Source organism: Leucopleurus acutus (genome assembly GCF_964270905.1).
Source record: "Leucopleurus acutus genome assembly, chromosome: 5".
Taxonomy (NCBI): Eukaryota; Metazoa; Chordata; class Mammalia; order Artiodactyla; family Delphinidae; genus Leucopleurus; species Leucopleurus acutus.
Genome location: NC_139147.1, coordinates 94,608,188 through 94,625,684, shown reverse-complemented (window position 1 = coordinate 94,625,684; position 17,497 = coordinate 94,608,188). Strand labels below are relative to the sequence as shown.

General features: G+C 40.9%; 1 protein-coding gene across 3 annotated transcripts in view; it reads left to right on the top strand.

Annotated features, from left to right (window-relative positions):
• Positions 1–17,497, top strand: part of FNDC3B (fibronectin type III domain containing 3B) — a 358,190-nt gene that overhangs the window by 230,948 nt on the left and 109,745 nt on the right. For all 3 annotated transcript variants that reach the window (XM_082839878.1, XM_082839880.1, XM_082839879.1), the window contains exon 7: positions 15,823–15,881. In XM_082839878.1, coding sequence (XP_082696004.1) covers positions 15,823–15,881 — 59 coding nt within the window. The remainder of the gene's footprint in view (positions 1–15,822; positions 15,882–17,497) is intronic.

Genomic DNA, 17,497 nt, shown 5'->3' with positions numbered 1-17,497 from the left:
AAAAACTTTCAGCAGTCTGAACTAATGATAGAGGAGATGTTGTAAACCTGTGTTTGCCTGGCAATCAGGTTGTTGCCAAGCTTGAGTTAGAAAGGAATCATTTCTTCTCTTACTTTCTCGACAGTAACTGTGTGAGGGTGGGAGTCGGAAAGATATCTGACTATAAAAGTAATAAAACATGACTGTGAGACCTGCTTGCAACTTTAGTAACATTTTGGGTATTTTCTTTAATAATACACCTTTACTATTCCTGAATTAAGCTATGGTGACCACCTGTATGGAGCCTAGCTAGAAACTGCCCTATGTACCTTATAGAGAAAACAAACTAATGGCTACCAGTGAGGAGCGGGAAGAGGGGAGGAGCAAGATAGGGCTATGGGATTAAGAGATACAAACTTCTATGTATAAAACAGATAAGCAACAAGGATATTACATATAGCACAGGGAGTTATAGCCATTATCTTGTAATAACTTTTAATGGAGTATAATCTGTAAAAATACTGAATCACTATGCTATACACCTGAAATTAATATAATATTGTAAATCAACTTTTGTAAAAACAAAAAAGATACCTTAAGGAAAAAGTAGCTGAGCTTTGTTACAGTGGGGAACAGTTCACAGTGCTGTGACCCTATCTCTAGTCGGTGACCAAAAGGCAGAAGTCACGGATTGCCGTGGGGGAAAGGACTGACTTCTCCAGAAGACATAACCTCATTCTAGGGACAGCTGGATATATCTTTATTTTAGATGTTGCCTTTGACAAGTTTTAGGGAATTTTTAATTTCACATTTCAGGTGAATATTCTTAATTTGAGCTTTTGGGCTTTGCTAGAGAGCATAGGACCCTCAAAACTCAATGTGATGATCTTGGAACCTCCCTAATTTCTTTCTTTCCGTTCTCAGTCTCTCTTCCCACTTCCTTTCACTCTTCTGAAAATTAACACCTGCCAGCGAAATCAACTTTACGCTGCTTTCACTGGAGGCTGGTGTCTAAAAATCAATCCTGGCAACTAATATAAAGTGAAATTTGGAAGATGCCTGGGTTCTCATGGAGTCGTGCAAGCTGAAGTTATTAAGGAGGATTAGAGACCACAGCTGCTGAGCAGATGGAATGCTTATAATTTCACAATCTTAGGTAGCTTTAAAGCCAAATCTGCACAAAACCTATTTGCTTTTTCTCTAGTTCATTTTGCTTTATCCTGCTGGAATATAACCCTAGTCAGTGTGATACTTTAATTGTTGTAAATGATGAGCCTTAATAGGTCACTCACTTAGATGAAAGCATTTATAATTCTGGTCATGCAATTTCTTACTCAATTGCATTTCAGTAACCACTCTTTAATAATGTACTATGAGAAGCTCAGTAGATAGGGAGGAGAGAATAAGACTTGTAAATTTCATTCAAAATGTAGACATGAAGACTACTTCACAATAACACTAATAATATAGTATAATTACATTATGATGAAGACTAGTTCACAGTAATTACAGCTAAACAGTTCATCCGCTTGCGGCTTAAAGAAACTTGCCAATCAGTTCCTGCAGCTCTTTTTCTGTGTCCCTTTCGTTAGAAATTCTTTTGTTATGCAGTCAGACAAGTCACCTGGACCAGCCGCCTTCAACTGCTGTACCGCCTAATCACAGCCCACTGCCCCGCTTTCCCCATGTCCTCCTCCCTCTTTGTTCTGGCTCGTTGTTATATGGGCGTCTTGTATGTGCGTAGAGCAACTGTAAGCTCCCCAGAAACGCACTTTCCTGCACTTCCTGGTAGATTGGTGTCTCCTACACAAAGGGAAGTGTTTGTGAGGCTTCTGCTCAGTAACTGTTAAGAAGGTCAAACTGGGACCTTTATTCTACTAATTTAAAGATATTAATTTATACCTTAATGGCTGTTACTTTATCTAAGGACAGAATTAGCACCCACTATCCTCTTAGCAGTTCTTTATCCTTACTGAAAGACTTGAGAAAAATGGCTGCTTCACTCAAGCCATTGCAGAACGTCTGAAAATACAGAAAAACAGCTGGAGCCATAAATAAGTGAGTAGTCTGGATACACTCTGTACTAGCTGGTGGGGAAGAAAACAACACACAGATATTTCAGGTGGTGCTGCACAGCAAACAGCTGTAGTTTATGGTCCGTCATAGTCTCTGTTCTTTTGGAGCCAGTATGTGCTGCTTCTGTAAAGCCACAGTCAGCTGCAAAAATATTGTAACATGTGTTTTGGAAGCAATTACTGCATAATAGTATTCTAGCCTCAAAACATCCTGAATGATATATTTCTATACGTGGGGAGAAAGGGAAGAGCATATTGTGTTACTGATGCGTTGGCACGAAAAAGTAGAATTGTCATAGGAAGTGGTCTTTTTTTGGATCAGCTTTTCAAATGATTTTCAGTAGCTTCTTTTTTGGACTTCTAAATTGGCCTTCTGTAATTGGATATGACCTCTTATAAAGCAAGTAGTATAAACACATTTTAACTTCCACTGTAATTATTTTGTACCGAACCAAGTAGTTTAGCAATCCCTTCAAGCTGATAGATTTGTACATCTATCATAAGTAAAATTGTTCTCCCTACCCTTCCCTTGTTCCCTTAGGTGGAGGGGATGGCTGGGTGAAAGGAGGTTTTGGAGGCGCCCTAAGAAGAAAAAGAATTAGGCCAAGAATTAGAAGACCTGGGGTTAACACTGGGTTCTTCTAGATTTGCCTTGTGTGATATTGACCAAATTCTGAAAATTCCTAGTTTGTAGGATCCATATCTAGTAAATGGGTATAATAATACTGAATATTTCCATATATGATACACTTATTAGATTACGAGGGCTGCCATAACAAAGTACCACAAACTGGGTGGCTTAAGTAACAGATACTTAACTTTCTCATAGTTTCTGGAGGCTAGAAATCTGAGATCAACGTGTCTACAAGGTTGATTGTTTCTGAGGACCGTGAGGGAAGGATTTGCTCCAGGTTTCTCTCCTTGGCTTGTGGATGGCTGATTCTTCCCTTTGTCTTCACATCATCTTCCCTCTATATGTGTCTCTATCTAAGTTTCCTCCTCTTATAAAGACATTAGTCACATAGGGTCTACCATAATGACCTTATTTTAACTTAATTACCTCGTAAAGACACTGTCTCCAAATACAGTCAAATCTGAGGTACTGGGGGTTAAGACTTCAATATATGGATTTTGAGGGGAATACAATTCAGCCCATAACAATACATTACAGAGGGCTATCTAATTATAAGTGATATACTGTAGTTTATAATTCTTCAAATTGCTCTGTGTATTCAAAATATTTCAGTACAGTTTTATTCTGGTGGGCACATTGATAGGAAAAAAAGCGCACTTTCCTTCTGTAAAACCTAAAACTTAATACCCAACCATGTTTTCATTCCGTATGGTGAATTTGCAAGTGAAAAGATACATCTTTTACTCTGGAGGAATTAGATGGAACTGTTGTATACACCATATACACCATTCCGGTTACTATCTCTTAGGGCATCTTTTTGTTTGACTCTTAGTTGTAGAGTGTTGTTTGGGAAGTTATTAGGAAAGCTTCGCAGGAATGGGTGAGTTGAATTGCTGTTGCCAGCAGGGTCAAAGCATTCTAAATTAGTCTTTTGCTAGAGAGTCAATAGACTCTTGCTTGGAAGTTTTGAGCCAATGGCAGTGTTTTACTCAAAGTGTCTAACTGCTAGACTGCTTACTATAGGTAGTAAGCCATAAAGACGGAGTCCACAGTAAACTCCAAGTGTGACTTTGTGGGCCTGGGATAGAGGGCAATGCAAAGAAGGAGATCGCTCAATGGAGAATGCCAAGTTTTTCGTTCACTGGGATTGCAATTGGAGGACTGTTAATTATGGGAAGAAAGGCAACCAGACAGTCACATACTCCAAGGCAGAAAGGAGAAAGGGTAGTCAGGCCAGTTGGAAGCATGCATTAAGATTGCAAGAAGGGAGACTTGCAAATACTTTTGCAGATCAGACTTTCCTGTTTGGCTGAGTAATTAATCGGTAAATAGGCACAATAGAGTCATCTCAAATGGTTCTTTAGAGATGCATGATTTGTACACACAAAAAAACTATTGTGGAACAGGGAAGCTGGAAAACAGCTAACTTGGCTAAACAAAACCAAGGCATTTTAGCCTCTAAAAACAACTTTGTGCATTCTGATTTAATTTTCTGAAATGAGATTAGTATGTAGCAGATTAAAAGGTTACCACTAGTAGGTAAAATGCTCCATTCTTCTTCAGGATACTATCCAGAGTGAGATCCAGGAATTCTCAATTGCTTAATTAGTTAACGTGCTCAGTTGCATTTTTATCATCACAGCAAGCGTGATGGCTTTATTGAGGGATTTTTTTTTGCCAGGCAGACTGTTAGCTTTGACTGTTGAAATATTTCTAATCTGCATCAAATTTAGGATTCTTACTGAATTAATTTAGTATGTGCATACTGAATTCCTATGCAAAAATGGAGATGTATATAGACCTTTGACACAGGTTTATCATAATGTGTTATTTGATGTAATATCGTGATCTATCAAGATGTCATCCCTTTTAACTTTGTCCACCATGACGTCTGTCATGTGCTTGTTTCTAAATATTCAGAGAATAAAAGCACAGTAGGTGCACTTGTGCATAAGTGGTCTCTGACCATTTCTTCAGTCACACATTCAAGACATACTCCTGTGCAGTACTAGGTACTGGGGGATCAATGACACATAACAGTGATGTGATTCCTGTACTCATGAAGCTTACCCTTGCCATTTTTGGAGAAGCGGAGGCTATACAGTTGACCCTTGAACAACATGGGTTTGAACTTCTCAGGTCCGCATTTTTTTCAGTAGTAAATACTATAAATACTATAGTACTACACGATCTGTGGTTGCTTGAATCTGCATTGATGGAGGAACTGCATTTATGGCGGGACGACTGACTATAAGTTATACATGCATTTTCAACTAAAGGAAGGGTCGGCCCTGCTAATCCCCACGTTATTCAAGGTTCAGCTGTACTGTGAACAAGAACATGCAGTGGGATATATACTTAAATATGGAGAGGAGGATGGGATGTTAGGGGAGATCCTACAAAGAGGACCATTGCAGGTGGTGGGTGATAAGGGCAACACTGCCTGGAAGAATTGATCGCTCAGCAGAGGCATGAAGGATGAGAAGAGTGAGCTGGACCAGGAGGGAAGGGATAGACTCTGTACTGCCCTTTCACCCTTGGGTAACTAAAAGGTTTCTCACAGATTAACCTTTTACGTTTTGATGTCTTGTAATAGAAATTTTATCACTATAAGCTCTAGGAAATTATTTTAAAATCAATTAGCTGGAAAAAAATTGTCAATGTTAATTGCTGAGAGCCATGTTTGAAATCTTTTTATCTCTGTCACTCATTCCTCTTTTGCTGCCCCTTTTTCTTTTCTCTTTTTTTCATCTCTTCTGGGTTTTTTCCTTCTGTGCCAACTTTTATATTTTCATCTTGAGCATTTTTATTTCTTGTCCAGTTTGATACATGACCCAAATGGCTACTTTTGCTCATGGGTTTTCCCCGGGAGCCTGATGAGCTCACTGTAGTCCAGGAGTTACATACCTCAGCTGTTAGGATATGGAGCCCAGGTGAGCATGATTTATCATCTGCAGACTTTAAAATGTGGCTGGTAAAGTGTGCCATTTATTGAGCTGGTTTGGGGTATAAATGTAATATTCCGGTTCTCAGACCTTTTAACTGATTTTTAAGTATACATGCAGAACACATTATTAATAGGCCCATGACTTTCCTGTTTTGAACAACAAGGGCAGCCCATTTGGACAACAGAGGTGTCATCTGCATGGCTCAAGAGAGTCCTTTATTTTATACAGAAAACTGAAAAATTTTAATTCCAAATAATTTCATTTTATAAAAGACTTAGAATGAGATAGCAAGATCAGTGCCATATGACTTTAGTTTGCTTGTGAACAACTTAAGACTTCTTTCGCATTGACCTTAGATCTGTGGGACGTCTGCTCTATTATACATGTTTTGGAGAACAAAAGGAAAACCTTTAAGAGCAGAGGGCGTCTGACCCTCAAAATGATCCCAATTCTGGAGAAAAATTTCTCATAGATAGCATTCTCCATGTAGATGTTTCCTGCCCTCTGGCCCAATCTAACTTTTCATTTTCGTTTTTTTTCTCAGTTTGATGCGTTTAGAATACAGTCCATTTTCTTTTCTGGATTGGGGCAGATGGTGCTGTCTCTTTTGATTATCTGTGTTTTAAAGGAAATGTTGATTGGGAAGAACGAGAAATAAAACATGGCCAGATGAAATTGAGAGCAGAAATTATATAATCCAAGAAGAGCCATATGTATTCTGTGTTTTTCTACTCAAAGTTTACCATGATTCATGTTTGAGTTTCTGGAGTTCAAGTTTGCTGTATTTTAAAATGTCATTTAGGATGGTTCTTTGGGTTATTGGTTTGTTTTAACTTTAATTTCTAAAAGATACAGAAACGAGAAATAGATGGGGTTTTTTCCTTCCTAGTCACATTTAAATAAGAAAGTTCTTGAGTAGTAGTGGCTTTTGACAAATCCAAAACTTTTGGATAAATTCTACTTAATGCTCATAAAATCTGTCACCTGCAGTCTGCACATTTTCGCACAGTTGGCCAAGTGATCTTAAACCAGAATATTTAACAGGTGTTCCAAACAGAAGCCTGAAGGAAATGAACAAAGGGGCACAGAAGACAGCTTGAAGGCTCTCCTACTGGCTATATTTGAGAGAGTTTTAGCATTCAAAAGAATGATGGCAAAGAGTATGACAAGTTTTATTGAGTGGAAAAAATAATCCATGACTTCATAGATAATTAATGTGAGAGAGGGAACTAATTAACATAGAAGGAATGATAGAATTAGGAATATCACCCATCTTACAAGTATCAATATAGTAATATCTTCTGGCAAAGATATTAGTGTTTAACCATCAGGTGAAAGGGGAAGAGGGTGCCTTAACAACAGGGAAGTAGGTCACATAATACTAGAACTAAGTGATCCAAGTGCTGAGTATCACCAGAAGGTTCAAATTGGCACTGTGTGCTTCCCTAAGTGATGGAATGGGAAGTACATCCATACAGAGCTCTTGATAAACATTTTTAGCCTGAATCTAATTATGAGGAAATAGTCACACAATCCAGATAGTTGTATATGTTATAAGAAAACTGGTCTGGGGACTTCCCTGGTGGCGCAGTGGTTAAGAATCCGCCTGCCAGCGCGGGGGACATGGGTTCGCTCCCTGGTCCGGGAAGATCCCACATGTCTCCGAGCAACTAAGCCCATGCGCCACAACTACTGAGCCTGCGCTCTAGAGCCCACATGCTGCAACTACTGAAGCCCGTGCACCTAGAGCCCGTGCTCTGCAACAAAGAGAAGCCACCACAATGAGGAGCCCGCTTGCTGCAACTAGAGAAAGCCCGTGTGCAGCAACCAAGACCCAACGCAGCCAAAAATTAAAATAAATTAATTTAAAAAAAAAACTGGTCTGGACACTTCAAAAATATTAACTTTAGCAAGACAAAAAATATAGGAGATTTTTATTCTAGATTAGAGGAGACTAATGCAACACATGTTCCTTGACTGGACCCTGGACTTTGGGTTGAGGGGGAACATTAAAGACATATTGGAATGACCGGGGCAATTCGAACATGTAATATAGATTCGATTTTATTCTGTCAGTGTTAAATCTCTTGGTGTGATGTTGTGGTTACATCATCACACCAACAAGAAGATCCTTGCTTTTAGGAAATACATGCTGAAGTTTTGGGGGTGAACTGTCATAAGATCAATAACTTCAAATAGTTCTGGAAAAAAATGTGTGTACGTGTGTGTGTATAGAGAGAGAAAATGTGAACGTACAAGTATAGCAAAATGTTAATAATTGGTCAGTGTAGGTGAAGGGCATATGGCTGCTCATAATACTGTTCCTTCACTTTTCTATAGATTAAAAAGGTTTCAAAATATATATTTTTACACATCAGGAAATTTCACAGAAAATTTTTCATTTCCACATTCTCTGGAAAAATGGCAGTCTGTCAACCTGAGACTCCTTAGATCCTGCTTGTCAATAATTGATTGGCTACATAACAGCTGCCTCCTTTAGATAGGGTGAAGGCATTTTCTGTTTTCCACAGTCTTTACCCTTCCCTTTTGCCTGATATGTCCACCATCTTTTACTCACTGACATTACCTGCCAGGTGACTATATGCATTTGTTGATTTCCTGGCTGAGGTAGGCTGTACCATGAATAGTAATGCTATTTCCATATGTCAGAACTCTGGTGAGTTATTTCGAGCCCTAGCACATGAAGTTAGTACTGGATTTGATTCCTATATCAGCTGATGAGCTTCACTGGGTTCTTTGGCCATAGACTGAATTCTGTCCTCATCCCCAAATGCATATAATTTCGTCATGTGAGACATCAAATTTTAAAATGTGGGTGTAAAAACTGTTCAGAACTTGCTCGATAGGTGGTATAAATATTAAAATTCTCTTTCAGATTTAATGTGTTACAAAATTGTGCTGTCTGGATTCTGCCTTGCAAAATCAGTTGAACAGTCTTGCAAAAGTATTGAATAAGCTACTTGAAAATTTTTCAATGTGACATGCCAAACCTTAATGAAAAAACATTTTGTGGAAACGTTTATAGATGCCAGTGCAGAAAGTAGGGTATAAACTTTAATTACCTTTGTAAGTCGTTCTATCCTGTGTTTAAGCGATTGCTTTCCTGTTATACACCCAGGGCGGGTACCGGGTCTTTCTGGGTAATCATGGAGCTGAGCCTTCCCCCAAAATAAAAGAGCTATATCTGGCACAGGTTAGGGTTCAGTTAGCCAGTGACACAGTTCAAACATGCAGAGGGAAGGAAAGAATAGGTCTAGTACTAGAGTCAGGCTTGCCAGGCAAGCATATCTACCTCATACTTTATCCATTTTTGTGGGTTTTTCATCCCTATATAATTTGCTGTTCTTAAAAATGCTAGCTGCTTCTGTCCAGTTCCATGTGCCTATATGATTTTTGCCTTGTGAAGTAAACAGGAGAACTTTTCTTAGAGAATTTGACAGAAGTGAGCATAGATTCTCCTAGTATTTTAGGTAGAATCCAATTTAGTTGGCATCACAGGAGGAGGTTGAGAGAGAAACTTGAGACCTGGGATTCAGCAAGGGTAACGGATCTGGTGCTTTCGCTTTTTATTAAAGCCCAGACCTCGCACTTTTGTATCTTATTAACTGAAGTGTAGTACAGCTGTTGCCCGAATGGGACCCATTTTGCCTATGGATAAACTAATATGAAAGTTCCTAGCAGGGCTTTGCTCAGATCTTGGGCTAGGACAGAAGATCACTCTTTCTTCTGAATTCCAGAAATAGCAACAAAAGCTCAGAGGAAGTCAGCCTCCCTTGTCCCATTTACATTCTCTGGCCTTCCCTCCTATCCAGCTGGCCACTCCAGCTGCAAAAGGAATTCATCTCTCCTCTTCTGCTTTCTCTAAGGTTCCAGAATCTGTCTGGAACCCATGTTGCTCTTGAAAATATTTTCCTAGACTGAAAGGCAACTTCCCACAACGTATGTTCCCCTACCTGCTGCTCTCTTTTCACTGTTGAGAGTCTGGTATTCCCTTGTCTGTCTTTCAGGATTTCAAATAGTGTAACCACTTAACCAGCTAAATGGCTAGAAAGATGTTTGTCTTTGCATTTTTAGCATCAGGATGATTGATAACTGAAGGTATTTCTGGCATATTTGTCTTTGGGGATTAACTGCATTGTCTTTATATTGTGTGAATTTATTCCTTGTGATTTTATACATTTTTAATGTTTGTATTTAACACCGCTAACTGTGGATCATAATCACTGAATGGAGATTGTTAGGTAGTTAATCTGACTTTCGTATGCAATTATTGATTCCTCTTTTTTTCCCCAGGATGAGTAATATTTTAAAAATGAAGATGATAGATTTATTTTTCTGATTAGAAAAGCAATTCAGCAAGCATTCGTTAACTGTCTTTCCTTTACCTTCATTTATTCTCATCAGCATTAGTAGGCATTGTCTAGATATCCAGTTTGTCCCTATTATTGAGCCACTTTTTTTTTCTTTTTCATCCCAAAGTGCTGTTTTTTTCTGCTCATTTAGTTCTTATATTGAGGGTTTGCGATTGATTTTAAGCCTCTTACCTTAAAAATGGACACGACCAGAAGTCGTGTATTTTCCACACCCTTAGTTTATTATATATAATTTTGAAAGAGAGTAGCTAAGTCAGCTCCTTGGCAAATCTGAGAAAGCATGTTATATTATGCTGGGCATATCTGTAAATGAACCCTGTGGATGAGAACTAGACAGAAGGGTTACAGAGAAATAATGCTGATGTCACTTCATTGGAATGAAGGGGCTGCTGTCACAACCATAAATACATTCTATAGCTAGCAGCTAAGTGTCTAGCTCTGTTTCTTTTCTAAGAAGGAAAACAGTGAAACGAGCCAAAGAAGTAAGTTGTGTTTACAAAGTGGGATATTTTAATTAGTTTAGGCCTTACAGTTATACAGACAGTGTGAACTTACAGTTCTTTTTGGAGCAAACATGAAAACCATTATTTGTGGAAAGCTTAAATTTCACGTGACACATATTCCGTCTACGTGCGTAGGGTTTTTGTGGGGTTTTTTGTCCTTTTTCAAAAAAATGTATTTGCTTTGCTAGTGTATTTTTATTTTAACCTTCCCTGTGCTAAAAATGCTCTATTTTCTTGGGTGGAGATGTGCGTTTAGGAGGGAGGAAGGGTATAAGTTGCTGAACTGAATCTCTCCTTCCTTTTTTTTTTTTTTTTGGCATGTCCAAATAGGGTAGTTTTCACCTCAATTGGGGCATGTTTAAACAAGGGGCTTCCATCTTAATCCCTTTTCAAGAAATTCCCTACCCCCAGTGTGTCTATATCTACAAAATAAAATGCTCCCTGCCCCCCTCTGTTTGGAAAGCTGTCCCGGGGGCGCCCTGTCATCCTTTTTTACTGATCAGAGTCTTCACCACAGGGGAAAGACTTTCAAATATTAAGGAGGTGGTGATGTAAAAGGTGGGTTGTCATGTCTGCCCACTTGAGCCATGGTCACAAACAAAATTGAAGCAGGTGGAAAAGTGGTTTTAATTTGATGGCTCACCTCATGGCAGCTTCAAGGTGGGAAGAAAGAAAGTTGGCTTATAAGATTTGCCTCTGGATAAATTTACCTGCTGCAAAACCAGAGGGAGGAAGGCAGCCCTGATAGTGAAGAAAGAGCACCTTGCCCTACAGCCTCGCATTTCTTCCTCTTCTGGACAACCTCTTGTTCGGTTGGCACACACCAAACTCTTGGGGGTCAGGGGAGGACAAAAACAAGCAAGGCGTGGTTTCTTTTTAAACTTGATATAAAAGGTACCCTAACGGCGCACCACCAGAACTGTTCTTTCTTGTTTTGTTAATTTTTGTGAGGGGATTGGTTAGCTTTCTAATTTTTTTCTCCTTTGCACACACTCATGGTGTGTCTGTGAGAGAGGGACAGAGACAGAGACTGAGAAAAAGAAAGCACGTGAGCAGGCAGAAGCCTGGCCCGACTGCGAAGTGTACTCTGTAGAGCTGGTCTCTGTTTTATGGAAAGGGTAATAATAATTCATGGACTGCTCCGAGGCACAGTTAAATCTGGCTTAGGGAGAGGTGGGCCAAGGTCTGAGTTAACTCAGTTATTTAGGTAGTAGAATTGTGCATTTTGGCATTTTCATACCAGAAAGTTAGCTTTCACACAAGAGTATATTTTACGTGTGGTAAGTAACTGTCACTTTAGCTCAGTTAAACAAATTTTATTTTCGCTCTTGTTTGTGCCAATTGTGTGCCTGGCATTTATTTGCTTTTTTTTCTCTTAGTCTGCGGTAGCACAAATGGGAAAGCGTTACATAAATGTGGTGTGAATGCATTTTCCTCTTCTTTTGCCGTAGTCACAATGCAGAACCTTGAAAGAAAGAAGGAATCCAGTCTGGCTTTGATACCACATTTCTCTTGATATAATAGGGTAGTGGCTGTCCTGTCACTGCCTTTCCTCCTCAGGCCCTGCCCTCTTTATTTTTGATCTTTGCAGAATCCTTTGTTTATCTGGCTCCATTCATGGCCTACTTTTTCTTGTTCTTCCTTTCCTCACATGCCTTGTCCCCAGATCCAAATGCCTCTGCTCTATTCATTTGACAGCTTTTTCAGAGTTTAAGAAAGAAACCCAAGAACACAAACCCTCTCCTGGGACTTAGGGGGTCTCTGCTGCCACCTCCTTTCTCCCGTCCGCCTCAGGGCAAACACCCCGCCAGTCCCAGCCCTCTGCCCCTCCCTCTCGCTCTCCCTCATGACTCCTAGTTCGTCATGATGCAGCCAGAGGCTCTGCTTGCTTTGGGACACGTACTAGACTTGTGGTCCTGGGGAAACCTCCTCGTTTGTCCCTCAGCCTCATTCCTCGGTCGACAGAGACACCTTGCAGATACTGTGCTCTGAACTGGACACGAAACTGTGATGTGCAGAATAGACTGCAGCCCTGCCTCCTGCTGTAAAATGGAGCAGAGAATGTCCATCTTGCCAAGGAGGCTGTAAAAATCAGCAAGGTGGTGGTGCCTGACCAGCACATATCTAGGTGCTCAGAAAATAGCAGCTTTCGTTATTACAGTGAGACAGACATGGCAAGTCCTGACCTCTGTTTGGAAGTTGTTTAGTTGGGTTTCCTTTGTTTTTTGTTTTAATTTTATTTAGTTTTATTTATTGATTTTTGGCTGTGTTGGGTCTTCGTTGCTGCACGCGGGCTTTCTCTAGTTGTGGCGAGCGGGGGCTACTGTTCGTTGTGGTGCGGGCTTCTCATTGCGGTGGCTCCTTTTGTTGCGGAGCACGGGCTCTAGGCGCGCGGGCTCAGTAGTTGTGGCTCGCGGGCTGTAGAGCGCAGGCTCAGGAGTTGTGGTGCACGGGCTTAGTTGCTCTGCGGCATGTGGGATCTTCCTGGACCAGGGATCGAGCCCGTGTCCCCTGCATTGGCGGGCGGATTCTTAACCACTGCGCCACCAGGGAAGCCCTGTTTAGTTGTTTTTAATCTCAGTCAGAGCCTTTCACTTGTATGTCTGGCTCTTACCTGAAACCCATTTTTTTCAGTTTTAAGCAGATTCCATCCCCCCCACCCCTTCTAATTCAACCTCCTTTCCCATTTTTCCTTTTTCTGTCAAAAGCATAACCATTTCTTCTATCATCCGTGTGTGTTTGAAAGCTGGCTGTGGGGAGGAGGTCTTCAAATTTTTTTTTTCTTTAACTCCCCTTTCTTTCATGCCGTATGTCTAGTAATGGTCCGGAGGATTCTTCCTTTGGAGAGCTCTTCAATTCTTCTCTTCTTTCTTTGTTGGATAGGCGATCATCTCTGTTCTAGTCTAAACTTTTATTACCTCAAGGATAGGGTCTGGCTTCTTGTCCTTCTGAGACACTTTAAATGTCAGTCATGGCAGAAGGCAATAAAGACCTCCTTCAGCTAGCAGTTTGAATGTATCTAGTGTTTGAATGTATCTCTGTGAGTGTTTGAAACCATGGGGTGCTTCAAACTCTGGAATAACCAGTGATTCAGAGAGTATTGTTTTTAACAAGTGAACCAGTTCATTTATTGCAACTGTGCTTATGTGTTTTTTACTGACAACTAACTTCTGAGATACACAGTATTTACAGTTGACTTAGTAGGAGTTCCCAGAAAATGTGAGGCTATGTTTTGACTTACAAGTATAGTCCGTTATCTGTATCTTAACACGAATACATGATTATAAATGAGCTTGGGACATTAAGTCTTTTGAATGTGAGTTTTCTTTTAGTTGCAGTTTTAAAAAATATGATATTGCCACCAGCCCCTTTCTTTTTCTCACCAAAATAAAAGTAAACATTCTGCTTCTACTAAGCAGAATGCAGTGGGGAAGAACGAAGAACCGATCCTTTTGAAGTTCAGGGTGGAGCCAACTAGAAGTTCTTGTTATTTTTTACGTACGCTTGGTTTATTGACTGAGTCAACAAGTAGGTATCGAGCTGTGAGTCTGCAGGAACTGTGTGAGGCGCTCTGGGCTGTGAGTCTGCAGGAACTGTGTGAGGAGCTCTGGGCTGAGTGAGCACGTCCTGAAGCAGGGCCAGGAGCTGCAGCCTGCCCTGTGGCCTCTTTTTTGTGTCCCTCACCCACTAAGCTGGGGCTTACACTTTTAAGTGGCTAGAGGAACAAAGAAGACTGTGTGACAGAGGCCTCTGCGTGACCCACAAAATTTAAAATATTTACTGTCTGGTTATTGACAGAAAATATATCTGCTCTGGACCTCTAGTGTCTCTGCCTTCCTGAAGCTTACATTTTAGTAGGAAAGAAAAATAATAAACGAGCGAACAGTTAGACAGGAGAATTAATGTCCAGTTCTGATGACTGCTGGGAAGGAGCTAAGTAGGGTACGACGATGACGGGAGGGAAGCCGGGACAAGGGGGTGAGGGCTGAGGTAGGATTCTTGGAAATTAGACCTGAACATTGTGAATAAATGGCCTGTGAAGAGCTGGGCTTACTAACCTGCTCTCACCCCTAGTCCACTTCCCCCTTCACTTCCAAATGCCTGCTTGCCCACAGGACTCAGCTGGGTGTTGGTTCCTAGGAAACTTCTAGAGCGGTCTCTCTTAGAGGGCCTTTACCACAGCGCCTGTCACTTTGTAATCTCCTGTTTGCTTCCATTCCTTCCCCTACCCTCACCTCCCCCCAGACTTGAAATATCTTGAGGTCAAGGACATGTCTTGGTAATCATAATATCTCTAGGTATATAGCTCATAAACTGGTTGAACAGTTAAATAAATCTGTAGACTCAAAATTAGATTCCATCAAGCAGGTCGTGAAAGTCAAATGTTTCTTTTAGCAAAACAGATTAAATTTATCCTATTTTTACACATCCTTCCCACCCCATGCTCCCTGCTCCAAGTACTTTTCCTGTTTCATCTCAAAAACAATTCTTGCTGCACCCCAAAACTTGCCCATCTCCGTATCTTATTAAAAAACACCACCATCCTTTCAGTTGATTAAGCCCCAAATGAGGAATTAGCCTTGATTCTTCTCATTCCCTCGTCCATGTCCATCATATCCAACCCTTCAGCACCTATACCTCCAAAACCAGACCTGTTTTTAGCATCTTTACTACCACCCCCAGCCCAGGCCGGCTAGCTCCATCCTTCACCTGGGCCAGTGTAGCAATGTGCTGACTGGTCTTTCTGCTGCCACTCTTAGCTTCCATATATCCATTATTCATGCAGACACCAAACAGATCTTTTCAAACTCAACAGTATGTCAGTCCTTCCACTTAACACTCTAGTGGTTGCTCATCAAACTTAGAATAAAACTTGAATTAAAAAATCTGAACTCACAGCCCTTCATGAACGGGCCTCTGTCTTCAACCTCATCTCTTCATTGCTCTCAGCTTCTCTCAGTTGCACTGGTCTCCCCTGTCTCCTCCTTAGGGTTCTCTGTTCCCTGTTGCATGTTGAATTATTAGGTAGAGTTCAGTGTTAATCTGGTCAGCGTTGTGACTATGTAAACCAATAATAGTGGCAAGTTAACACAACCACAGTGAAATCCCTACCCCAAAAACATCCTCATTCCTGATTTTCATTATCATGTTTGTGGTACCAAAAGTTCATGGTAACAGGCAACTGACTTCATGATAACCCTTGTTAAAGGCTTGGGAAAGGAACTTGACAACCTTACTGACTTCTAATGGCATTAACTGTTTTTCTTTTTTCCTCTTTTTGCCACGCAGAGTATGAGTTGGAAGTAAAGAGGGTGCAAGACATTCTTTCGGGAATAGAGAAGCCACAGGTATGTCTTCTGGATTTCTCAGCGTAAATGGCGCTTTTTTAAGTATTTCAAACATGCTTTTCTTTTACCACACAGTAGGTAAGCAAAAGGGCCCCTTTCCATTGCGGATTACTCACAAACTGTGAAATAGTGTTGTTATTAACGGAGCATGAAAATATAAAACAGCAGTCTTCTGTTTAGTCATCATCCACCAAAATGTCTTCTTCATTTAGCTATTCGGGATGCAATTAGGTATTCATCCCGATTTCCGGGGGTACCCCTTCCCCCACCCGCTAAGTCTACAGAACAGTTTTCTTTTGGTAATTTCCCTTTACCTTTGTAAATGTAATAATAATAATTTTTGAAAACCTCAGTAATTCAAAGTATTTTTCCAGGTAAATTTCAAAAAGGTACGTAAATATTAGCTGAGTAAAATAAGTCCAAAGCATAATGGCAAGGAAAAAAGTTGGTGGGAGTAGTGATATTGTGAGGTTTTAAGTTTGATTTTGCCAAATGCTTTGAAATTCAAGTGAAAAATTCAAAATGTTGATTCAGGCTTTCATCTGAGTTTAGAGAGCCAAAGTTCTTTGGAGTGTTTTCTAGCTAAATTGGAAAACCTTGATTCTTCATGTGTTTCAAATACTGAGGCCTTTTAACAGAAGGGTCCAAACATGCCTCGGGGCACATAGTTGAGTTTGACTAAACCTAAAACCATGAGGTGTTGCTGGACTACGGGCGCAGTAGGGCACTTGCAGAAGCGTAGGGTGTTGATGCTGGGTTGGGGAGTCTGCACCTGATCCGGTAAGGAGCGGGTTGCCACTGAGAGTTTATAAGCAAAGAAGTTAACGTTTCTTATAATCAGGACTGTACTTTCAGGAGGATCAAACAGCTGGCAGGTGCATTGCAGTGAGAAGGGCATGGACCCAGGGAGACAAGTGTCTGGCGTCTGTTATTGTAGGGCTGGCGAGAGGCTGAGGGAATCAGAGTTAGGGCGGTGGCATCAGGTGTGGCAAGGAGAGGATGGATACTAAAGCCATTCTAGAGCGAAATCAGTCAGGCATTACAGCCTATCAGGTGTCACGGGTTAACTGGGCTTTCAGGCTCAGATGACGCCTTTCAGGAGTTGCTTCCTCTGGGCAGGCTGCCCTGATTTCTGTCCCATCAACTGGGATACTCCCCACGGTATTTGGTACCACTGGTACTACATGTGGTACCACAGCTTCACTGTGCTCTGCGTGTATTTAATACACTGTACTCCATTTACTTGTGTTTGTGTCTTTCCCGGTAATCTGTGAGTTCCTCTAGAATAGGTTTGTGTCTGTGTCCTCTCGGTATCTTCAGTGCCATTCTTAGACATGTGGAATTTGTTTTACTAGCAGGGTATCCAGGAAGACGAATAAGTGGGTGGTTGAGTGTGCCTGATAGATCAGTGCCGTGGAGAGAGGGCAGCAAGATATACCTGGGGAGAGCACGTGCATCGGAGTGACCATTGGAATCGTAGGAGTGTATGATAGCTTTGGGGATGGGGTAGAGCACAGGGAGAGCTTAGAGAAGGCTTGAGGGCAGAATCATGAAACAGGCTTACATTTATAGTGCAGCAGAAAGAAGAGCCCATGAGGGACACACGGAAGTCATAG